The following is a 25,851-nucleotide window of genomic DNA, read 5'->3' on the forward strand; positions in this document are numbered from 1 at the left end:
TATGAATAATTCATTTTTATTAAAATGCATTTTGTTGGTACTGAACAACAACAACACTGAAACAAAATGTAGATTTCTCTCCAGAGCAACTGTTAAAATCTAGTTGACCGATTATTCCAAGCAGGGTGGCAAGAAAACGACATCTTGATAAAACAAACTGAATTTCAGTCTTAAAGAAACAGAAATCGCCCGTCTGGAATTTTAAACGGCCAATTTTTCCTCCTCAACAGCTGGAGAAAACACTAGTGGATTTCAATGCAAATGAACCTGGCTTGGGAGTGACCAATAATAATAATAATAATAATAATAATAATAATAATAATAATCTGATTTTTGTTTCGGCCATGAAAAGAATAAAAAAATAAAAATAAAAAAACCCTTCCAGTACAGCTTGGGGATAGACAACAACAAAAATATTGTGCCAAAAAAAAAAAAAAGACCATTTGTGAGTTCCGGTAGCTCTTGCAAATGTACGTAAATGAAAATACTTTTTTAAATACCTTTATTTAAAACATAAAAAAATTAATCAGTCAACATGAACAGATTATCATAACAACCAATGATAATCCCCCATCCCCACCCCGGTTCGATGAGTTCTAATCAAAGTAGCGAATGTAGTCTATAGGCACCATCCTAAACAAGGGATATGACATCACTCTTGAATACCACATTGACACCCTAAATGAAGCCTGATGCGCTTTCATACTTGGGATATCGCGTCCCAGTAGATAACGGAGAACATTCACAGACACGCTGTATTGTGTAGATGTTTTACAGCTGGGACGTATTCACAGATGCAGAGTTGAAGGTCAAATCACTCTAAAATGCTCTTAACCAGAGGTGGTCAATGCAAACTAGTAAAATGTAAACTGGCAAGCTGTTAATACTCCATTTGAAAAAAAGAAAAACGAACCAGGTTAAGAACGTAATTGCTGCTGTTGAAACCATGAAAATTCCACTTTACGCCTGTGTGTACGCGTGTGTGTGTCCCCACATTTGAAGTAGGAGAAATTCACTGAGCGCCTATGGGGTGCTCAACTGGAACGCGCCGTGACGTTACATAAACCCATACAGTATGTACATGAATTTCACACAATCATATTAAAACTGTGTTAAAATATGTAACGCTTTCCAGGGACTTGGTAAAAAGGGACAAATTTAAACGGGAACGCTACGAAACAAAAACAGAACAGAACAAAAACAAACAAAACAAAACAAAACAAAACAAAACAAAACATTATAGGCCATGTGCATCATGGTAGAACTGAAGAAATGGACAGACAGAAGATTCACACACTGGTCCTCACTAAAACTCAGTATGATCACCAAACATTTACTCTGTGTCAAACATGTGACCGTGACTTTATCACTGAGAAAAGCACAAGAGTCTTTTTTGCTTGAAAATAATTTTGAACATGTGATTCTTAAAACACGTTGGTGCTGCTTGGTTGGAGAAACAACACTGCTGGTTGCAATTCCTCCACAGAATTTGCAGTTCGCTTCAAAACATCTGCATACCAAATCCCTGCATGGAAATAAGACAGGAAACCATTAGTACTTCAGTACCGACGTTTTGGGATCACTTAATAGGCTAATGACTGGATGTTAAAACTGGACACCACACAGTACAGGTACTTACAGAATCATCTTCTATAATTGCTGTAGAGTCAAAAAAGTCTGGTCTGAGTTCAGCTCTCTCTCTTCTGTTTCTCGACGGTGGCTGGGAGAGTGGGAAACGGATCAATTGGAATATTCAATTTGTAGAAGTTCACGAATCTACTGTTTCACTCATGAGATCCTAAGAGATTCATCAGTTACCAACTCACCAGATCTATCACCATGGTGTCTTCAAACTCCTCGTTCATATCTTCCAACTGGCCACGCGATGACATCATCACGTCCTCGAAGATGGGCTCTGCATCATCTTCCATTAAGCCACGTCTGAAAACAAAAGATGTGTTAAAATTGAAGCTCAGCCCTTAAGCTCAGCCCTGACACCAAGAGTGTATCCTGCATTTGTTGGAGTAACTGTCTCTACTGTTCAGGGAAGTTTTTGTACTAGATTTTGGAGCACTGCTGTGAGGATCTGATTGCATTCAGAAACAAGAGCGTTAGCAATGTCAGGATGTGGATGAGCACCACCCTGCCTCAGCATTGGATTGAGCACAATCATTCCAGAGAACGCTCAGCTCAATGCTGAGGGGCTTTATGCCCCTCTAACCCATGCCATTAGGCATGGTGCCAAAGTGTTTATGTTTATTTGGTCAAGAGAGTCCTATAGAGGGCATAAATGTAACGTCACAGATGGCAGGAGTCATTGCGGCCACGCCCACTGAGTGGCAAAAACACAGACTGAGCGGTAGTGTTAGCGTTCAGTGTGAATGTGAAGAGTTGTTGCGCGATTGACTACAAACTAATGAATTGCTACAATTCACAGAAAACAACTGGAATCCAGGCACTGAAATGTGTGGGAGCTCACTGAGTGGTGAAGTCATGCTCTGAAAACAGATGTGTTATGTTCAAAAAAAGACAGAACAGGTCTACTAAATGTGCCCAAATGTGCTGAAACTCTCCTAAGACCATTCACTCTGAGGTGTTGTCCTATAAACGGGTGTGATTTGAGCCTCAGTTAGCTGGGCATTCCTGGCTACACAACACTGTCAATGGACCATTGGTTCTTGGGTAACTTGGATGGATTGCTGTGGAGTCAAACTGCCTTTTACTTGAGCAGATAATTCATTCCCATTTCATGATCATTCCCGGTTTGGCCGTTTTCCCCAATAAACGCAGCTGTGCTGCAGATTGTTTTGCCACTCAGTCTGACTAAAGGGGGAATGTGACGTCAGTGCATACCCTCCATTCTATTGGCACTTCTCTACAAGGACTAGACAAGCTGTGTGTGTGTGTACACACATGTACACATTTGCACATCTGGGTCAGCAATGGGTACAACCTAAAGTAGCTAAATGCCTTCACTAGAAGGGGTGTCCACAAACATTTGGACATCGTGTATTTGGAAATTATGAAGATCACTCAGCCCTACACACAAGCCTCTCTACACCAGTGTGTTCCCAATTCTGTTTTTTCTGCCCAGAGTTTGACAACAAAGTCCCGCTTGAACGGCATGCAACTCGAATCAGACTTAAAGGTGAAACTCCCCATTTCTAGAAGTACTTACACTTGTTGCCTTACGCCTCCGCTTCGCGCCTTCATGTAGTTCATACCGCCTCGCTCTTTCCTGTTCACATCCTCAATCTTCTGCTGGTCAAGCCAGGACATCTGCATCTGTGGACTGAAAGGAAGGACAAAAAAAACCTCAGGCAAGAAGGCAATGACAAGTAAAATGTAATCCTGTAATCCTTCAACATAATCAGGTAATCTTTCATCAACAGCACTCAAGTCTTCTCCATACTTGTGAATGTAGTCGGGTTCGGAGCCTGGCTCTGAGGAGTCTTGTTCTGGGATGTGTTCTGCTGCTTGTCGCGGGTTCTCTCTTAGCACTGTAGAAGTAAGCTGTGGTGTCTGCAGACCTCCAGGAGTCTGAATGGTGTCGTTGCGCATCACCCATGAGCCATCTACACTTTCATCTGCTGCTTTGCGTACACAGAGAGAAAGAGAGAGTAAGATGGATGTATTTGGTCAGTGCTAGACGTATGGACGGTAACTATGATGTACTCAGAAAAGCCTATTGTGATAAAACAATGTCATTTATTAGTGATGCATCATATCCATCTCTATACGGTGTTCAGGGGTACTGTACAGACTTGGTAGGAATATCTGCAGGAAGTTTCAGATGTGGTCAATTTATCAAATCATCAATTACTGAACTTTTGGGTTTTTGCTTTCTTCTACAAAGCTACTGCTACCTAAGGTAAGACACAACATATAGAGCATATATAAAGACAATCTATGAGGTATCCTTTGTGCCTCACCGTCTGTACGTTTCTTGTGCAGTGGCGGTCGGCCTCTCTTGCTGCGTACTGTGCTGGCTCTGCTGGTGGTGCTGCCTGTTGTGACAGACATGCGGTCTTCATCTCCTCCTGTTAGTAAAGAGTTCCTGTAGGCGATCAGCGGTAGCCAAACATCCTCTCTCCGCTCCATCATGTATTCAGTCATGAACTTCTCCAAGTACGAGTGTCTGCACATAGGATATTAAAAAAAGATATTCATAAAAGCTAGCAAATACAGCAACAATGTCTGTTACTCTTGTTCTTGACAATCACTTAACACTGCTTTAAGTCACAGCTATTTACAGGCTCATACTTACACAGTCTTTTTATCCTGCCGGAGTAACTTGGAAGAGAACTCGCATAGCACTTCCAGAAAAGCCAAGTTTGGGGGAGGATACTCGGCTCCTTTGGGGTTTGGAAACTTGAAGGCAAAGTCAATTCCATCCCTGAAAAAGTCCCAGAATTGCAAAGTCAAGCCAGCTTTTTAGAGTAAACAACCACACTAAAACGGCAGTTTGTTTTGATTCAGGTAGTCTCATTACTTGCAATCTCTCTTTAGATGAATAGTTGAATAGTCTGTGAGATGATCTGCAGCGCAACTTACTTGTGCAACGTTGCTACTGCCTCCCTGGTTTTGATCTGGTCCAGTCCAAAAGTGAGAGCGAAGCGGCGGGCCAGCTCTTTAATGCCACTCACGTGCGAAGAGGTTCGGTCTAGATTGGGTCCCTGATCCTGCACAAGCTCGTTAAAGAGCTGAGAACAGACAGATGACATCAATGACGGTAAAGAAAGAGAAGAGAAAGACTTCAAATGCAGACACTGCTGTTACTAGGGATGGGGCCACGTATCAATTTATTGTGATTATGGAGAGCCAGGATATTAAGTATGAAAGAAAAGTATGTATGAAAAAAAATAATGAAAAAAGTACAGATCATCATCATTTTCCCCTTTACCACACACACAGACATGTTCTATGCTCCAATCCATAACTGTCAAACTCCTGGTCTGGTTTTACTGTATTTAAAGATACTGCAGCAACTTGCCCAGTGAGTCTCACACTGGCATGCTGCTACAGGGGCATTAATCATAAACAGCATTTTTCTCTCTTAATTATTATTTGAATGTTTAGTTGAGTTTATTTTAAGAGTGAAAAAGAGAATGCAGTGTGGAAATAGGATGAAAAAGAAGGAAAGGATCTATCAAGTAAAAACAGCACGGTGTCACAGTGTGTGTGAGAGGCACCAAGCATTAAAAGGACCAAATAACCCATAACCCAACCATTAATTATAATATGATAGATGGCATAAGTGTAAAACACACGACTCTACATGACTACAGTAAGGCTTTATTGCCCCTACGGCACAAAAGGAAAGTGCCCCAGATATACTGAACATAATACTAGAATAAACTTGAGCTTGTAAACAATACAAGTGATATTTAACCATGTTCCAATACTTCTCTCAAACTGCAGATTAGCCCACTCAGGAATCACCGAAAAGAACAGCGGACTCCAAGACGCTCACCTGTTGCAAACTGAGTATAAGCGTTTTGGCACACTGGATCTTATCCGTCTGTCTGGTCTTGCTCAATGTTTCCTTGATGATGTCGCCATAGTCATTATAGTACTAAGGAAAAACAAATAAAAACAGTGAGTAAATCACAACTCATCTCATGCTAATATTAAAACAAGCGGCATAATGCTTCCACACCTTCATATAGTGTTTAAAGATGTCGGCTGCCGCAGGCATGTCTACAATGTCATATATGATAAGCTTGCTGAAGGCTGCAAGCAGATTCCTCCTCTTGTGCAATGCCTCGATTTTATTTGCTTCATCTTCCTCATCACCCTCTGCAAAAAGCAAACAAGCATCACAGGTCAAAACACATGATATAACAATAAAAATAAAGTTTCTTCTGGTAACAAGCTTTCCTTGTCCTTGATAAAATCTCTAGTGGGGATTTCCAACTGACATTATGTACTACTGTCAGCGTCCATATGAGTCCATGTTTTTACAAAAGCACTGAAATCTGTAAATCAAATTTTAAAATGTGGACCAACCCTAGCCCTTTGTTCCTCATCATTTATTTAACTCTGAGCCTTTGTCACTCAGAATGTGTGAGTCAGAAAGCATCCAAGAGGAACACGCACCCATGCTCTGGTTCTCATCATCCTGGTCAATGAAGACGTGGTCCAGGACGAAGCTGAGGAGCTCACTCTGCAGTGTGTTGTCTGGGTTGAAGACCAACGGCTGCAGGGCTTCTCTGCTCCCTGTGGTCAGCTGGTGGCTAAAGATCATCAGCAAGTCACACAGCAACATAAACGCCTGTGGAGAAACAAACCATAAATACAGAAGAAAGAAAACACCAGGTAATAACACTATGAGAAAGCGAGTAAATTTAGTAGGTCATTGTTTATAGGTCATGTCGAGGTTTTGTATTTCTTCTGGCAGGCTATCATTATATCCCATCCTACTTTTTTTAAAGTAGCTTTTGAAATTTAATGTTTAGCTTCTTTTCTAAAGATAGGTACAGCGCATGTTGACGCTTCATAGTCACTAAGCCTTTCAAATAGTAATTACGCAGGTGCTTGAGTCAGCACCCTCTCCTGCAGTTCTCACCTGCTCTTTCACAGGAGTGTTTACATTTGACAGGCACTGCTGGCACACAGCTAGGAACGACTTCACAACTCTTCTTAGAGCAACAAGGTCATCCTGAGGAAGAAGAGAGAAAGGAAAGGCGGATATGGAATGTTATGGCAACGCATGTTAAACAATATAAACTCGAACAGAGTGCTCAGCTCATATGCATATACATTATATGGACAAAAGTATTGGGACACTTGCTCATTCACCATTTCTTCCTAAATCAAAGGTATTGTAGAACAGCTGATCCTGCTGTTGTTGGAGTAACTGTCTCAACTGTCCAGGAAAGGCTTTTATTACATTTGGAAGCATTGATGTAAAGATTTGATTGCATTCAGCGACAACAGCGTTAGTAAGGTCAGGATGTTGAATTATCCCCACCCCACCTCATCCCCAACTCCACAAATCATCCCAAAAGTACTGGATGCATCACCAACCATCGGTGAAGAGAATACATTTCCACTGCTCACCAGCCAAATACTGGGGGGCTTTATTTCATTTCCCTTTTAGCCCACGCCTGGCATTAGGCACGGTGCCAATAGGATCATGTTTATCCGCTCCAGAGAGTCCTAATCTATTGGCAGTACTTATTCATTAGGGACAAGGCAAGCTGTACACGTATGTGTGCTTTTACACATTTGTGTCAGCAATGGGCGCATCTTATAGTAGCTGAATACATTAATTAGAAAGGGTGTCCACAAACATTTGGACATAGTACGTACATGCATTAAAATGTTTGTTACCTTGGATGGAGACCCCTCTGTGATCCGGACCAGCTGCCACAGGATTGAGTAATGTGAACACTGTAAGGCCTGGACGGCAATCTGACCACAAGGAAATATCAATGTTACGATATTTTATCCATATCTAATTTGTCATTTGAAGGTCTTTATTATTACAGTAATAGTCCATCAGGCTTTTACCTGCTCTGGCATGGACCCTTGCTCTATTCCCATCTTGAGTAACCGGTAGCAGTTTTTAAATAAGTCCCATTTTGTGAGGTCATGAGCACTGGAGGGCAAACAGAGGATTAAAGTCTTAGAGTACATTTTTTATAAATCACCAGACTGAGTAACAAGCTTTAAAAGAAGCCACAGCTCTCTTACTTATGGAAAGCAGTGAGTTTCTTTAGCGATGAGAGGACACTGTAGATGTCATCATCATCAGCCTCATCTCCCTGAGGGAAAGAAAAAGAAAAAGAAATAAAAATGGCAGAACTCCGATAACATGGAGTTGAGAATTGTAAGCATAGAGTGCATTCAACACCAGTTTTGGTCAAATGAAGTCATCACGGTATGTCGCAAATGTACAGTGCCCATAAATTCCCAGAACAGGATCAACAGTATAGAAAATTCATTTGCTAGTCTACCTCTTGAAGCAGGTCCTCCACAGAGTGGTTGAAGCGGTCTGTGAGCTCATCGATAAGTTGGCTGCGGGCGATGTCCACACGGTTCATAATGGTGTACTCTTCACTGCACAGGATGCTGTAGGTCTTACTGCAGGCTTCCAGCACCTCTGACTCCGTATGTTTCTCCACCACCACCCGGATTTGCTTCAGCAGGGCATCCAAGTGCTAAGCGACAGCAGAAGAAAAAGAAAACCGCCTTTGTTTAGTCACAGACTGCTACATGTGGCCTTGGTGCTCAAAAAAGTACTCTATAAAGTATAAAAAGTTCACAGACCTTCTCCATTCGCCCAGAACTGTAGACCTCTAGATCAAAGTATTGTGGAATCTGTAGGAGGTTGGCCACTTTCTCAGCATCTGCTTGATACTAAAAAAAAAAGTTTTTTTTTTTAAATTTTTTTATTTACAGATTATTTTTTCATATATATTATTTCAATAATATGTAAAGTTTAGTGTAAAGGTTTGGGACACTGTCTTTTTCACGGAGAAGTAGTAAACAGTACTAATCAAACAAATAATTTCTGAGTCGTCTAGGATGCACAGATTCTTTAAGGTAAAGGTAAAGATAAAGGTGCACGTATTTGTCGCTGTACAGTCCACTGTACAGTCCACACTGTAAATGTGTCATCCGCATTTAACCCATCTGGTAGTGAACACACACTCTCTCACACACACACACACACACACACACACACGTGTGTTAGGGGCAGTGAGTACACACACACACACACACACCCAGAGCGGTGGGCAGCCAACTCCAGCGCCCGGGGAGCAGAGAGGGTAAAGGGCCTTGCTCAAGGACCCAACAGTGGCAGCTTGCCGAGCCCGGGAATCGAACCCACAACCCTGTTATCGATATCCCGGCGCTCTAACCGCTGAGCCACCACTGCCCCTTTAAGGTCTATTCACAACTTTCTAATGATGTATAGTTCAGGGGACTGTGAGGGCCAAAAGCTTCGGTCTTTATGCCTTCAAGCAACCCAACTGTGGATATGTGGTATGTTTTGGATCACTGTCTTGTTGTAGAAGCCATCCTCTTTTCAAATTCTGCATGTTAACAGATGTTTGACGGCTGCATGCAGGATTTGCTGGTATTGTGTGAAATCCACCCCCCCACCCCCACCTGTTCAGTATTACCAATACCACTGGAGGCAACACTATTTCAAAGCATGAGAGATCCAACCCTACGCTTCACATTTGGCAAGGTGTTCATCTTTAAATGCAGCCCCTCTTCTTCTTGAAACGTCTCTTTGCTGTTTATGCAGCTTTCTCTAAACATTTGAGTTTTGTGACGAGTTCTGTGATATTTTTTTTCCTGCCTGTTAGTAAAAGGTTTAAGAAGTCAAATAATTTATAAAGTTTGGAAATTTGATTGGTGACATACCTCCAGCCTGATTAGTGTTAAGTGTTTGTAATGTGTTTACTACTTAAAAAAAAAAAAAAACTAAAACTTTAAAATGACATAAAACAGAATTATAGACCTTAATCAAAAAGTTATAGCGCTAGTGAAATAGATTTTTAATTGTTAGCACAATGCTAAAGGCCTGAAACAATTCCAATAAATTTAGTATTTTGTTTAGGCATGAACAAACCTACAAAGCACACTTACAAAGGAACAAAATATGGATGGTTATTATTACCTACCTTCGACAGCAGCATTGGAAGAGCAATAATGAAGTGTTCAGTGAGTTTATTCTTATCGTCGACTTGGGTCTTCTTTTCTTTGGCGGTAAGAACCTGAGGGTCACAATAGTAATATTGTGGAAAAACTACATACACACAAAATAATCCGCATTAACACACACACACACACACACACACACACACACACACACACACACACACACACACACACACACACACACACAAATGTGGAGGACCATACCCTCTTCCCTGTTCCTCTGCCAACAGGTGGGTGAGCCTCAGCAGCCTGCCTGATGGTGCAGACCATGAGCTCAATCAGAGCACTCTCATGCCGGTCTCCTAGCACTGAAACAACAACCACCAGTACATGGTTAAAAATAAACAAAAAAACAAAACAAACCACAACACAAAGCAGTAATTGATTATCTGACTGGACTAATCGATCACTTCAGTTAAGATGTTAGGTCCAACAGGGGGCTGTGCAAATGAGGAAAGTAGCTGCTGTACCTTCTTCCCCCTGTACAGGTTCCTCCAGCAGCAGCTCGATCATGCAGTCCCAGTCCTTAAGCAGCTCCTGAGAGCTATCCCACAGGCTGTCCACAAGATACGCTGCATGCTCATGCAGCTACAGCAAACAAACACAGACACAAGTGGAGTGTTCATATTTAACACGAACAATGCAAGCTTGGAAATATGAACTTTCACAAGACTCTTACAATCATCTATCAACTAACAAGATAATAAGGATGGTGAAACTATTTTATAGGACAAAAATCCTAATGCATGGACGCCCAACCGGAGACCTACCACTAATCAATGGTTACAAATACAAAAAGAGCTAATTATATTTGCAACTATTATTATTTTTGCCACTGAGTATCCTTATTTGACCCAAATTTCTTCCCAATTAGCCCAACCCGAAAAGTCAAGTGTGCTCAAGAAAAAAAAGAATCTTTAATGTGAATGCACCTTAGCACACCCAATCCAGTTAAATCAATCCCTTCAAACGCATGTAAATAGTAGCACTAGATGTGCTGGTCTACCAACTGGGGAGTTGGTAGACCAGCACATCTAGCGCTACTATTTACATGCGGAACTAATGAACTATTTACATGCGGAACTAATGAACTAACGTGTCCGATATAACGAACATCAATGCGTAGCAGTTGAACTTAGTTCACACTTTGATTTACTCACCTCACTTTCCAGGAAAAAAAGCACCAGCATCCTGATGAGGTTGCCATTAGGGCTATTCCTGCCCCGTCTCTTAGCGAGAGCCTCCTCAGCCTGGGGGTCATGTCTACTGAACAGCCTGCGGACAAAGTCAATTCCTAATTACAGAACAATGGTGTTCCCTAATGATTTTGTGGGACTGCACTTACCCTGTTGGTAATCAATTAAACGATAGTGTTTTAGCAATGGTGTTGAGCAGCTAAACTATGAACCAATGACCCTTTATTTTCATTCACTCACTTCCTGTGGAGGAACTCTCCAGCTGCCACTGCCACAGGCCGATGGGCGGAGTAGACCAGGTGGTAGACGTTTTCACAGTCTTCATTAGAGAGGGCATCCTCACTGCCACTGCAGCACACAGAGCAAAACACAGGTGAAGGAGTGACGGTGATGGAGTGAGATACAGTGGTGGATGGGGTAAAGTACTCACTGCAATATCAGAGTCACTAGCCGAATAGCCTCCACTGCCACGTCATACTCTTTATCTAGCGTCATAGACACAATGCGGTCCTGGAAAAAGAGAAAACAACAACAATGATGTGTTTAGCTTATAATGGCTTGTTGTGCAAAACACAAATGGATATTTAGGTTGATAAAACATGGAAAAATGTGACTCACCTTAAAGCGATTTGTAAAGAGTTCTAGCTTGGGGAAAAGCCCTCTGTTGGTATACAGTGTCTGAAGTGCTTTGAGGCACTTGAGTCGGACTTCTCCTTGCTGTAAGAACGCAAATGTTAGAGCCCACTCAAACATCCACCTGATTGAGTAATAGCACTTTTAACATGCTTAGAAAAAAGGAATGAAAACCATGTGACTGTCAGTTTAATAGAAATTCGACACATTCATAAGCAGCACTTGCGTTCAGGTAATTCAAGTCCTAACTGTTTTTGTGGATGCTGATTCTCACTGCACTAATTATTCATTTACTTCTGAGCCATTGAGGCTGTCTGACACTCACCCTGTCATGCAACGTCCAGCCCACATATTTCAAATAGCTGTCATTAAGGAAGGCATCACTGTACAGCTTCATCCACACACCAATCTCCTCAATGCAGATAGCTCTGATCTCAGCAATGGCATCTCTGAAATCAAATCAAGGACCCAAAATAAATAAACAGATAAAAAAATATATATAATAATATAATACACTCTTAAAAATGAAAAGGTGCTTCAAAAAGGTTCTTTGAGGGATGCCATAGAAGACCCATATTTATAATAGAGACGTGGGAGTGTGAAGAACCTCTGTGAGGTCTAAAGACTCACATATCCATTACAAGCATGGTTCTTCTATGGCATTAGCTGAAGTATCTTTATTGTGTGCGTAACAGTGATATTTTATGAACTAATATCAGTGATTCATCATCTGCAGCACTGAATCTGACACATACCTGTAGCGATGAACGAAAATACCCTTGAAAATGGAGTTCATCATGTTCTCAATCTCATCTTGGTTCTCTTGGAGCTGCAACACATAAAATAACTCTGAAGTACATTTTTCAATGCAGGCATACAAAACAGGCAGAAAATCAGAACGAGATGTTGCACCTCTTTCCTCTTCTCCAGCAGCAGTTCCAGCTTGTCTGTGGCTCTCTTTCCAGCGACCTTGTTGCGCTCAGCTTCGTACTGTCTCTGTGTGTTGTCCTGGTTGATGCTCAGGTTCAGTGCTACGTTCACCAGGGCTGTCATCAGCTTCATAGCTGGCAGGGCAGTTAAGCAAACAATTTAACACGGAACAAACAACTGACTGTAAAGACTGCGAGTTAGTGTATTAAACCTAATTCTAATGTGGAGGCTTTACCTGCCAGCGTGCTGGTGTGTCTAAAGGCTCGGACCTGTGAGTCTGAAAGGCCGGTGAGGAGGGAAATGACAGTGTCCATCATGTATTCGTCATAGATGATGCTGTACTGGCACTGACGGATCAGAACGCCGATGAACTCGCAGAAGTTGTAGCGGAATTTTTTCCACTGTGGGCCGGCTATCGTGAGCGGGTAGTCGCCACTATCCTGAAACACAAAAGTTTGTCACCAACGCATCCAAGGTTTTTAATGAAAGACAGTACATATTATAATTACAGAGAATCCAGGAATGAACAAAACACTATTATATAGATAATGTAGAACATTTCTTTTCAACTAAATATTTTTCATGAAATTGCAATGTGCAGGTTTTTGTGTTTTCAGCAAACAAAAGAAAACGCAGCGGGTTTCAGAATTTACCAAAATACACATATAACCAGGTACCTATAACTAGGAAGTGTCTTAAACATCATAAATAAAGGATTGATTTAGCAGTCAGCGCATGCTGAAGATGACAACATACCTCATCAAACTCCTCAGTCATCTTTCTTATAATTTCTGCATTCTGCATGTTTCTGAACATCTCAATCCTAACAGTACCTGCAATTAACAGAGCAACGATATCAAAAATAGACCGGATATATAAGAGGGCACCAACTGATAAGACAACTAATAACAGAAAACTGCAGAGAATACACAAAATACAAATTACTGGGAAATATGTTTAGCTACATCCTCAATACTGAAACATGACCGAATTGTTCAGGAACATGTGTAGGTTAAGAGAGCATGCACCTGACAATAATATCTACCTCTATTTGGCTGCTGTTAATACTGGCAGGAACACAGCATAACAGAATACATAAAGTCCAATATGTTCAAAATCAGCATCAAGTTACCTTTACACCCAGAGCACTGAATAAAGAAGTTGATAAGATCCAGAAGAGCCATATCTCTGTCCTGCTTGTACGATTCAATCCAGTCGTCAACAACAGACTGCAAAGCATCATCCAAAACGTTAATTCATTAGAAAACACATTCCTCAAGATCAATAATATTCATAAAACAGTTAAATATGGTTGTATAGAAGTATGATGGCTTGGCTGCAGACTTCATCTTTAGTTTAGACTTGATAATCAGTCATGTGCAATAAAACTGGGTACTGGTTGTGTTTAACAATATTTTATCATGAAATAAATTTAAACATACATTTTTGGAGTAACATTTAACAATTAATTTAGACATCAATAATAAATACAGAAATGTCCATAATAAAATGGGCACACACCTGTTGATGAAGTGCGAGTCAAATGTAATTTATTATGTAATTATGATTTTACTTGTAATGTAATTATATCAAAACTGTACAACAGGTGGAAAAGGAAATGGATTCTAGTATTACCTGCATGGCACTCTTGCCCAGTTTGACCACCTCAAACAGTGTGCTGGGGTCTCCTCCTTCTCCATTCTGTTGGGCCATGCCATTGGGCCTTCTTCCCCCTTTGTCAACTGGAGACTTGCGGGCCTTCTTATTGGATGCCTGCTGCATGAATTAATCATCACAAATCAGAGCTGTTAGAACAAATACTTAAGTATTTAAAATGTACACATACAAACAAAGCTCTACTTTTACTTTATTAAAGGAAAATTTTAATAATGAATTTGCAAGAAGTAGTCATACCTGTCTTCCAGGCCTTCCTCTCTTCTTCTTGCCTTTTCCCTCTCCAGTGTCCTCCAGCTCGCTGACACTCAGGCTCAGACTCACAGTGTCTCCCTGCCCAGACTCATTAGAGGAGTCCCTACAAACAAATGCACTTAAATTAAACTAAATGCAATTAAACCTACCAGCACAACAGATACACCATCACTGCATCAACAGCAGCAAACAGAAACAACTGAAGAGGACTAACAATTCTCTCACAAGAGGGCACTAGTTATTAAGGCTATTTATTAAAACTGTAATGGCCTTGACTTACTGTAAAACAGGGAACTCTGAGTTAATCATCCTGGCTCTTTATTTAGGCAAAGGCTTTTTATTGTAGACACTTTATCCAGAGCAGGAGCAAGGGTGTTGGACAGCCTCCTGCTTCTCCTGGTCTCCAGTAAGATGATTCAGTCAAAACAGGCAGTGAACACCTCCATTCACTCAGGTCATATAACCTGAAAAACAGCACAATAGGGTCTGGCTTAAAAAAAGTAAAAAAAATAAAATAAACGATTAAAGAAAATAAATAAATAAATAAAAAAGCAAGCAATACGTATATGAAATATGTCTGTTTTATAATGTATTTGAAACAGGCTGGTTCCTCAGGAACACTTTAGGAGCACCAGCTGGCCATGTAAAGAACTGCAATGAAGAAGACGGAGTATAAAAAAGTCATTATGATCATTATAGTGAGATACTTTTACATGATTAATAAATATAAAACACAACATAACATAATAAAAAAAATCATAACATCTGCAGGGTGTGCAACGTTTTATTAAATACATTTACACATGTATAAGGGCTGATTTAAACTAGAACACGTTGGTTGGACAACAGGTTTCTTTAACAATTAAATCCTTCGGTTATAAACTGGGAATTCTGGGACTTCTTTTTATAATTTATTTTAAATTATCCATGTTTTGAAGAGTCACATTCATTGCATCAACCCTTTTAATGTAATTTCTGTGGATTAAAAAAAAGAAAAAAAGAAAAGAAACATTCTTGGTTATTCATGTTCTGCTTTGTCTTATTAAATGTTGTGAAACCAACTGTTTTACTGGGAAAGAACAAAACATTATATCATAAATATGATAAATATGTATCTTAATGAGATGGAAGCCTATAAAAAAATAAACAAATTGTAAAACAGGTAGTCTCCAACAATCTCAATCATAACTACTTTAAATATGCATTGGCTCAAACATGTGGGTATTACTTTTTACAAAGACAAGAGTCAAACAAAAAAGTCTGAAACACTACAAACGTGAGGGGGTTGCAATAACAGCTTAGAGCCACTGGGGGCAGTGCAAGCCACAAGTTTTAGTCCAAAAGCAGCAAAAGGCCCAAGATCATTAAAGATAACTTCAGCATACAGTGAAATTAGGTTAATGATTTATTAGCACATTTTTGGGAAAATATTCCCTCATTGGTTATCGTCTCTTGTGGTGTGCACATGGATTTCTATCCGAGAGGGCCCGGGCTGACAGTAGGGGGCAGACTGAGCATGGGCTTTCACTGTTGCTGTGGAAACAGATGAACCAAGAGGGCCCTACGCTGAATCGGTGCCTTTTTGTGAAATGGTGGAATGAGCATGGATTAACACTGAATCAAGACCTGCTTGTTTCTGTGTGATTGGAGAGTGTAGACGGAGAATGTGAGGTTTGCATGCCAACCTGGACACAGACTTGGATGCACCTCTGTCTGGGGTCAGTGTTTAACTGACACTAGGTGGCTCTCCACCTCCAGAGGAGCGAGTGGAGGAGACCAGCGTTTCTCTGGATACTGAGAGAGCAAACCCATTTGTGCTTCCCTCTCTAGCGATCAGTAAACAGTGCCTGTGTGACACCAGCACATTTGCTTGGGTAGTAACGATGGATCAATGTCACACCATGCGGTTGACAACACAGGTTTAACCATGAGCAGCGTGGTTAGCAGAGAAAAGGATGGCATATAAATAGCGAATAAAATCCCCTATGCTCCGCTCTATCCTGTGCTCCCCTCCCCCCACCCCCTCTAGACTGGAATATATGGCCAACCAGGCAGGCTGGGCTTTCGCAAGCACAGTATACAGAGTGCGCAGCTGACTGATAATGTGATCCTCAATCAGCTCAACAATGGGACCAAAACACTACACAGGAATCAAATTCAACACAGAATCAGATGATCAAACAAGCAGACAGCCCATAAAAGGATGTGTGTGTTTAATGTGCTGGAGTATGTGCTGGGTTTCTGCTGCTTGAAAGCTCACCTTCATCTAGGAGTTAATACTAACCTGACATGGGCTTTTAGAAACCTTCACTAATAACATTTACATCAGCGGTTCTTCCATTAACACCACCAACACATTCACGATTCTTATCGGTTTCTGAAAACGCCAGTATCTCTGTTACCAGTAAGGATGTATTCATATAGTCTGTAAATCTATGTTGATCATGTTAACACAGGGGGTCCTTTATTCTTATAAGCGCTCATATGTGGCAAGTACCACATCTATTTAGTCAGAACCGTTATCTGAGAGGCTTTGCCATTTCATGCTTACGTACTTCTCTTAAAACAGGAGTGAACTCACTCAAACCTCGAGCCGTAAATAATTTAATTTTACATTTTAATACAGATGACATCCTGAATCCCAGCCCGCACTACTTCACACATTTCCTCCTCTAAACTAGGTGAACATATACAATTCTGAAAAGTGAGATGCTGTTAATTTGGAGAAGATGACAAAAAGATCTTTAAACAAAATTCACCAATATATTGGTTACAAAAGTCATCTGGACTGGGAATATCTTTTGCATGTCTTGAACACACGCACACAGTACTAAACCTACTTAATTCCTTTTCTGAATCAATGTGAACAGAAACGGTTACTGGATCCAGCTGCAATGTAGGAATACACTGTGGGGCTGTCTTGGCTAATTAGTAAAATGACTTCTCATCACATGACATAACAGAGGTGCCAAGTTGGAGTATTCCCTTCAATAGACGTGTTAGAGGTCTAGAAGACAGTCGTTCAGGGTGCAGTAGCCGTACTCAGTGAGCATCAGGGCTCGTCAGAGACTAAAAATATATATTTAATAGAAACATCTCTTCAAGTCTGACTCTCAGCTGAGTGTGTCTTTATACTGCTGGGTTTCTGTTATATCCAATTATGTAGCCTGACATTTTCTTTTAAAACATGAATCAATGGCTCCAACAGCTAAGCAGAATCAAAGATTACTGCTACTTTCTGCTGCCCTTTCTAAACAATCAAATGTCGACGGTCACCCAGGTACGCACCCCAGAGGGTACTGCTGATTGGCAGTATGGTCCAAAATAAATAAATAAATAAAATAAAAAAGCATCCTGATGATATTAAATATACTGAATATGAAAATCTGACTTGTGACTTAACGTTTCATATACAGTGCTGCTTAGCTGAAACTTAAACAGGACTAATTATGCAGTGACTTTGCAATTACTCAGATCAAATAGTCTTTGTAGTAATAAGTACTGACGAGATTCAGATGATAAAATACTGCCACATTTTCCACCTCTATCTGTTGGTCAGACGATTTTAGTCAGAAGATGGCAACAAGCAAGGTAAATAAGGTTAAAAAAATAATAATAATAATAATTCCCCATGAGAGGCATCGCAAACACAGGTCTGACCATGTTGTACAATCTAGTGTTACGATTATTGCACTACAACACCCGGACATCAAATAACATTGATTAGTAGCAAATAATGACTTAACATGAACTATAAAAATAAATACATACATAAAACAAGCCTACCTGTACCCTGTAACACACCTGTCCCTAAACTACCACTGCAATCCATTACTCTCACACCATGGATGAGGCAACTTTTTTGCCATTCTATTTGCAACAACAAATGGAGTTTGATGAACAACAGATACAATTTAGCAATCCAAATGAAATGAGATCAGGGCAGAGGTGGGACTGGTTCATGAAAGAACACATTTACACATGAGGTCACCTCGCCAATAGACAAATTACAGCAGTTTCATTATACGCACTTGAAAGCAAGTAGCCAGTACATCTTATGAGCTGGGTGTGGATTAACAGCAATTCAAACACCGGTTTTTATTACACATAATATATTACACACACACACCTTCTGACCACATGCACAACACTATAAAACAATTTGTCTTCGATTACTTCACATAGTAGCAAGCAATTTAACTTTAAAACATTAACATCATTTACTTAGCTAAATAAACCCCAGATCATTGGCTGTCATGATATGAAGTATGTTCAGGTATTGTTTTTTTTTTTTTTTAAATACATTAAAAGTTGAATTAAATACATTGAATTGTAGTACAATAATAGTATGTGCACAAAGTAAACTGTACATTATTCCTTAAACCCAGCAGAAATGTGAAGGGAAACAGCTAAATGTTCAACACATTTAGTACACACACAGTCTCTCTGGTCAAAACCAAGAAATAAATATTCTGTAATTCACTAGATTACGACATTCTCAGAGGGAAAAGCTCAGAGATGCTGCTACTCAACAAACACTACCTCATTTTTGTCTGAAAGGGCTTGTATATATTTATACACACACACACACAGAAGAGACTGAAATTGTGGCAAATGCCAAACCAGCTGAACACAGTTCGAGAGTTCAATATTCCAAAAGGCAGAGTTAATTAGAGTGGATGAGTATCCCTTTCACTGGATGTTAATGTTACTCATCTCTTTGCCTTCTCCGCTAACACACACTCGCATTAAGCACATTCAAACCTCTCTAATGATCTGTGCAACAGAACTCAAATTTGCTTGGCAATTGCCCTGAGACAGACAAAGAGACACAGGTTTGCTGCCAAGCTCGATGCATTATAGATCAAAATCAGTCTCTGAGCATCAGTGCAATCAGGAGCCTGCATGCCAGTGAGACTCAAAGACACACACATTCCCCAGCCTTGAAGATGTTAGCATAGAAAAAAAAAAAAAACAGAAAACACAAATACAATTATTTCCTTTAAACTGAGCTTCAAAAACACTGAAAGCTGTAGGGATGCACAGTGATATTGAAATGGTTTCATTTTAATGGGCAAATTATTAGCTTTAAGTAATATTTCTAACCAACACTTCTAGACATTTCCTAAAGAACAAACGTTTTAGGTAGTGGTGGGCTGCTGTCTCTGCATTTTATTAATTTTACTGCATTTATAACCTTACAGAAATAAAATAACACTAATCCAGCTGGATAAAGTCTTATCTTCTACATTTTATATACGTCTACCTATCAGCATCATCAAGTATGTGCATGAAAAAGTGGATAACTGGCACACAACTCCCACAAAACAGTGCTGCCCTGAGAAACAGAGTAAAACTGTATGGAATTAAAAAAAAAAAAAAAAAAGTCTCACAGACACAGACAACGTCTTCCCTAATACCGGTAAATTAAACCAGTAGCAGCTGCTGGCTGAAAACCTGCAAATGTAGGAGCTTATCAGCAGTGCTCCACTGAGAGATTAAGTCCTGAGAACCCAACATGGCCAGTACCCTTCCCTCAGATGTATCTTAGTGAGCTTGAACTGGAAAACATTCAAATTTATTCTATTTTTTACTGAAAATTTAATGTAAACGTTGAGGTGAATGAATATCTGCTTTGAATGCCAGTCAGGGGTCAAATATGTAAACCCCAGATCATTGGTTGTTAACACAAATCAACTTTTAGGGTTGAAAACATTGAATTCTAGTGATTTTTTTAATGAATAATTAATGTTAACATTGAGTTTCTGAGTATCTGATTTGCATGCCATTTTGTAATGAAATTAAAAGATCCTAAAGTCTTAATTTCTCTGAAGCAGGAACAACCTTTACCTTCTTTATACTAAGAAATGATAAAGCAATTATAAAGCAATTTCATCACACTAGATCATATGTACCATTACCTTATGCATGTCTAGAGCAGTCTGAGATTACAGCTAAAGGCTAGGTGGCAAAACGCCCTGTGAGTATGATCAAGATCAGATAAAACCCACACATATAGCCTACCAGTGAATCTACTAGTGTGTCAGATATATTGAGCTTTCTTAGCAAATTCATAAAGGAATGACCACATCTGAATATAGTGTACTTAATTCGCTAGATATAAGAGCATCATGCAGCCACAAACACAAAATACAGGATGACTTAACCACAGACAGGCTAGGGCTGTAGATACTGGAAAGAAACAGACAACACAATTATTTTTTCTGCAATATATATTATGATCTTACAAAGAAAAGCAGATATTTTCACCAGAAATCAATGACTCAACATGTCATGATATTGGTAATACACAAACCAAAATTGGAGCAAAATAAATAATATTGGGCAGCTATAATCTGCCTCTGGTCATGGAAAATGAGAACGGTGTGAATTTTCCAAAGACAGACCTCTTCTTTCACAACCATTTAATTAAATATGTACTTGTCTAAAGACTAAACTGTATCTACAAACAAGTTAAGCATTTTTCAATTCATTCAACACATTCCTTCATACATGTACCTGCATCTAACTGAAGTTGTAATGCGAAAGATGGCGTATGCTTTACAGACTTTGCTAGGAAAACAAAACAGTCCTAGCTAGGTGAGCTTGTGTTAGTGCAGCACAGTTGGCTAAGGTAATTGAAGTCATAGTTTCCAAGAGAGTTTATGAGGTATCCCAAAGGACAAACACTCAAAATACCAAAACCAGACCCATCAGGACTATTCAGAGAGATAACGGACTTCATTAAACAGTGCAAAAGAGAGCACCAAAACAAAGCATAATGCCAACAATGCCATTTAAACTAGATCCTAAACAATGACTGAGCTGTGCATCATAACACGGAAGAACAGCCAGACATTAAACTATGCAAATGAGCTAGGATTACACTACCAGGAAAATAAAACAGTTGCATGATATCTCTCAACTGAACCATTACGACAATGCCGGCCTGCAACATGATACAGCAAAAAAAAAAAAAGATTACAATACAATGCATTACTCCATTAGACTAGGCTACGTCTGCGGCACAAATGAAAAGGCTTCCCTGTTCTGCAAAGCTACTGAGGGGTGAAACACATGCCTGCGACTCTGTGCACTTTTAAATCACTGGGCTGTGACATTCAGCAGTTTAAGGCACTGAAACATGTTTAAACATCAGTGTGGGAAATGCCTTTCATTTAAAATATTCAGTCAGTCACCACAAAAGGCGGGGCGTACAGTGCTCCCTATTCACGCGGCCGTCAAGCCGCGTCCATTGATCCCGGTGGCGCGGCCAATGAAAATCCAGACGGGGAGCATCTGACCAACGGTGAAGATGTTGCCATGGCAACACCAGCCTTGTGGAATACATGTCATGCATCTGAATAGCTCCCCACAAATAAAAAAAAACAAACAAAAAAAAAAACACATGTGAACGGGTCATTATTACTATGATCGTGATTAATAATTAAATGATAACAAAAAAACAAAAACCACAACCCACATTATTTATTATAGAAGAATCTCTCAAGAAGGCCATTACAAGCCATCTCTCAATGGTAAAAGAGCAGCAGCAAAACTGCAGCCTCCTCTGGGTGCAGATTCTGTAAAGACTATTTGCCACCGTCTTGTCAGAAGTAACCAAGTGATGAAGCTTCTGTTTCCTTGCTCACGTCCCATTGAGTTTTACAGTAGACTTGCTGTTCAGCCAGAGAAAGAAACAAGTGTCCACGAAGCACACATTCAAATGTGTCTACGATGAACGACACAAGTAGGTGCGCTATGCCTTGCCTCGCATTGTGCTCTAATTAAAGTATTTACTCTTCACTGTGCTCCCAGAGGGCCAGAGCCAAGGACAGAGATGCAGCTGCATATGAAATTGGATTTCAGCCTCACAGATGCAAGTAAGGACAGGGACTATTTCCTACTTTAGGGTTTTGATTTCATTTACACAGTGCATTACAGCACACTGAGATATACCTCAACGTACTGTATTGCAACACTCTCCAGCCTTGGCTAGTGTCCGCGGATGAACATTTAAAAGGTGCAGAGGAGAGTCCGGTAACAAAAGTGAAATCGTTCAATTCATGCCCGTGTTAACACCAACCTTTTTAAGGTATGAAACTCAGATCTAAATCCTAAGCCTATTCTAAATATAAAACTGCAAATTAATAAAAATTATCTAAAATTGATGCGTCATAAACCACATCCACAATCTCATTTTAATCCAGCATCTGATAACTCCTACTTTCACGCTGCATTTCTTAAAAGGCGTCACACCAGATCGGCACTCTACTCCGAGAGGTCTGACAATTACTGTGACTACTTTTGGCTGGCCTTACAAACTCATTATGCTAATGAAATGTACTGTATGTAGCCTACATACACAACATAAAAACGCTCAATCGGTTTTCTGCTTCAAAGCTCTGCTGGAGACTATTTTTAGCGGACAATATAGATTTCTCTAGTAATCATTGTGTTCACTCATCTGTTATGCAGGGTATTACAACTAAACGCAGATCGATACATGCGGACATCTACTGCTTGATCATGTTGGACTGAATATCCTACCTCTAGCCTCAAAATTCATGTGATATCTAGTTGAGTCGTACCTAACGACTGCTTGCCCAGGTGTATATTAAGCCTCATCTTGGACTACAATGCAGTGCCAATGGTGAATCCCCACTGATAATGATTTGTAGTCTGAACTTATTCTTAATCTGGGTCTGGGAAATGGGCCCAACATGAAACCAGCAGGCGAATATAATGGATATTTTAACAGACTGGCTTGATTACCATCTAAAATCTATGCAGCTAAGAAAAGAAAAAACAGCTTTCTAAAGCATCCCAGTGGACTCCATGCGCCACCACACTGGAATCATTTAGTCTTTCTCCTCCAAGGGAAGAGAGGGTTTGTGTGTCGCATGAAAGGCTATTATTTCCTTTTAATGAACCCTGTCAATCAGACTTTTCCCAACCATGTGTGGTGCCCCAAACCTATGAGACTGCCCTGTGGTGGATTTCACTGTGAACCAGCTTCAAGCCAGATTTAGGCCCAATACAGACCTTAAGATTTCTGCAGTCAGGAGTTCATTACTGCTTACGATAAGGACGATGCAATGGGTTTTAGGAGGTTTGACCATCTCAATAACAACCACCCACCAAGTTAACAAAATGATGAACCCCTGTTTAATCTCTCAAACTGCAGGCTAACAATTATCCTTATTCTTAGGCTTTGTTTTATTCATAAAACCTATAAAACTACTTTACTAACCAGGACAGAAACCAGTGCCTGGGCCTACAAATGGCCAGAAACCAGTGCCTGGGCCTACAAATGGCCAGAAACCAAGCTACGCAAACATGGCATTAGCTTGGAGGCATGGTATGCATTTTGCAAAGCTAAGTATATGGCATGTGTTTAATAACTACCCTCTAGACTGTAAGAAAATAATGATGGTATATCAAATACTTTCAGTTACAGTCCAACAGCAGTCAAAAGCGTGTTGGTGTGGGACTGGCTATATAGCTATGCATACCCAGATGTTTGACCTGCCAAATCATCTGAGCCATTAAAACAAGTCAGAACAACAAATAAACAGTCAAACAATACATGATTTCTGACGAGAACAGTTTGTTGTAAAAAGGTAAAGCATGTGCACAAAAGCAGTGAGATTTAGCTCCTCCAGGGAAGCTTTTAGACACAGGCCGACCATCAGCAGCACCAACACCAGCAGCACCCCCACTTCTGAGGAGCCACCTCTCTGAGGTGTGGGAGAAACCCGTTTCTGTCCAACCTGGGGCCTCAGAGTGGTCAGTGGAGATCTGCAAACCTGGGCTGTGGACAAAAGTTTAAGTAAAGTCCTGAAAACTTCAAACCGCGACCCCTCCGTGAACGCCGAGCGAGCCTCCGCTCCTCCGAGGAGAAACTCAACGTGCGTTTCCACGGTAACGCGTTCAAGAGCCGTAACCTCTCCTGAAGCGACCGGGGAGGAAAACAGCATTAACGGCACAAAGTTTGGGGAAAGCGCTGGCCAAACTTTCCGAAGCGGGCTCCGGGCGAACACACCACGGACAGCTGTGTGAACACAATGCTGCCAGCGTAGAGCTGAAGTGAACTCCTCCTCTTGAGAGGGAAAAAACTCCGAGTCTGTGTTTACCCGCTGAAATTTGGCGCCAGCGAGGTTTTGTCAGGAAGGGCAATGCGCTAATGGCACAGCCGGGTTTGTTTGAATCAAACCCGGGTTCACATCACGTTCAGCTTCGTGCCACCTTAACCAGCACGAAGTTTCCCTCCCGAATTGAACGGATTTCTGCTGTGAGGGGCTGAGGTGGTCTCAGATTAGCTGAGCTAGTGAGAAAAACTCCTGAAACACAGCGCTAACTAACGGTATTGTAGAGGGGGGCTGACGGTCAGCGCGCCACGGTTCAGCTCGGAGGGCAGAAAACGACCCCGGCGAAACGTGTGAAACGTGCAAGACGTGAAAAACACGAGGCCCCAACGCTCCGGATTACACCCGAGAGGAGAAACATCGGGGGAAACGAAAGCGAATCAATAAATCTGCAAGCGCTAGCCAGACTAGCTTAGCATCTCACAGCTCACACAATCACAATAGTGGCTCTGCTGAGAGAGAGAGAGACACACACACAGAGAGAGACGTGTGTGTGTGTGTGTGTGTGTGTGTTTGTGCAAGGCACCGCGGTGTACACTCGTCAAGCACAGCCAAAATCCACACCGCAGAAAGATAACTGTTGCTTCCCCCGACGTTTTAAGAGTACAGCGGTGGAGGTCAGCCGTAACACTGCCACCGAGAACATAAGGGGGGCATGTTGGCTGGCCATAGAGAGGCGCTCCCATCCCCCATCCACTGGCGCTCTCTCTGCGCGTCCTCCATCTTTGATACGAACTGGTTAGCTCAGCAAGCGTGTCAGCGAAAGATTTAAGGATTGTTCAAAACTCACGCAAACTCACCTTTTGCCCGCCGAAAGAGTCTCCACAGCACAACCGGGCGATAATTGGTCCAATTTAATGACAGAATACTTTATGTTTTATATTGTAATTTAGACCTGAAGCGGAACCGCGCCTTTCAGGAGAGAAGCAATCCTAAACTGCCATCTGGTGGCATTTACCACCACGAAATGGCGCAACTCGAGACTAGGCTCAGCTCGCCCCCTGGTGGCCTGAACGCGCGCCGCAGCGCCGCTGCGAGGGGCCAAGCATAACACAGTCAGCCCACCAGAGCAGAGCCCACTGAACGAGGGGGTTTTAATGCTTTTTTTAGGGTCAGGAAATCAGATTTGTCGGTCCTCTGCGGTGTCAGGGACATTTGTCCTCTAACGAAACAGCTTTGTCCCACCTGAGTAGCTGTGTTTACGTTCAGACACAGAGAAGTACAGCCCACCAGACTGGAGGGGTGCAATATTTAGTAGTATTTACTCGTTAAGTATGAGCAATTTCTGTCTGTGAGTGAGTCAAAATAAAGTCCAATAAAAGCAAAAAAAAAAAAAA

At 41.0% G+C, this 25,851-nt stretch overlaps 1 protein-coding gene across 1 annotated transcript; it reads right to left on the bottom strand.

Moving 5' to 3' along the window:
* stag1b (STAG1 cohesin complex component b) lies at positions 1–25,465 on the bottom strand. The gene is made up of 34 exons (XM_072690593.1): positions 25,315–25,465; positions 14,647–14,830; positions 14,352–14,469; positions 14,073–14,213; positions 13,570–13,666; positions 13,194–13,270; positions 12,673–12,877; positions 12,420–12,571; positions 12,263–12,336; positions 11,833–11,956; positions 11,493–11,591; positions 11,305–11,384; positions 11,115–11,222; positions 10,839–10,953; positions 10,149–10,266; positions 9,883–9,986; positions 9,642–9,734; positions 8,275–8,364; positions 7,962–8,165; positions 7,699–7,769; positions 7,516–7,603; positions 7,336–7,416; positions 6,569–6,661; positions 6,100–6,274; positions 5,660–5,799; positions 5,474–5,575; positions 4,555–4,703; positions 4,268–4,396; positions 3,933–4,138; positions 3,413–3,590; positions 3,179–3,292; positions 1,827–1,941; positions 1,640–1,720; positions 1–1,525 (listed from the first exon to the last, which is right to left on the bottom strand). The coding sequence occupies exons 2-34, from the start codon at positions 14,673–14,675 to the stop codon at positions 1,502–1,504; spliced, it is 3,774 nt and encodes a 1,257-aa protein (XP_072546694.1). The 5' UTR covers positions 14,676–14,830; positions 25,315–25,465; the 3' UTR covers positions 1–1,501.
* Between the last annotated feature and the right edge of the window lie 386 nt (positions 25,466–25,851).

The sequence above is a fragment of the Salminus brasiliensis genome, chromosome 1, assembly GCF_030463535.1.
Source record: "Salminus brasiliensis chromosome 1, fSalBra1.hap2, whole genome shotgun sequence".
Classification (NCBI taxonomy): domain Eukaryota; kingdom Metazoa; phylum Chordata; class Actinopteri; order Characiformes; family Bryconidae; genus Salminus; species Salminus brasiliensis.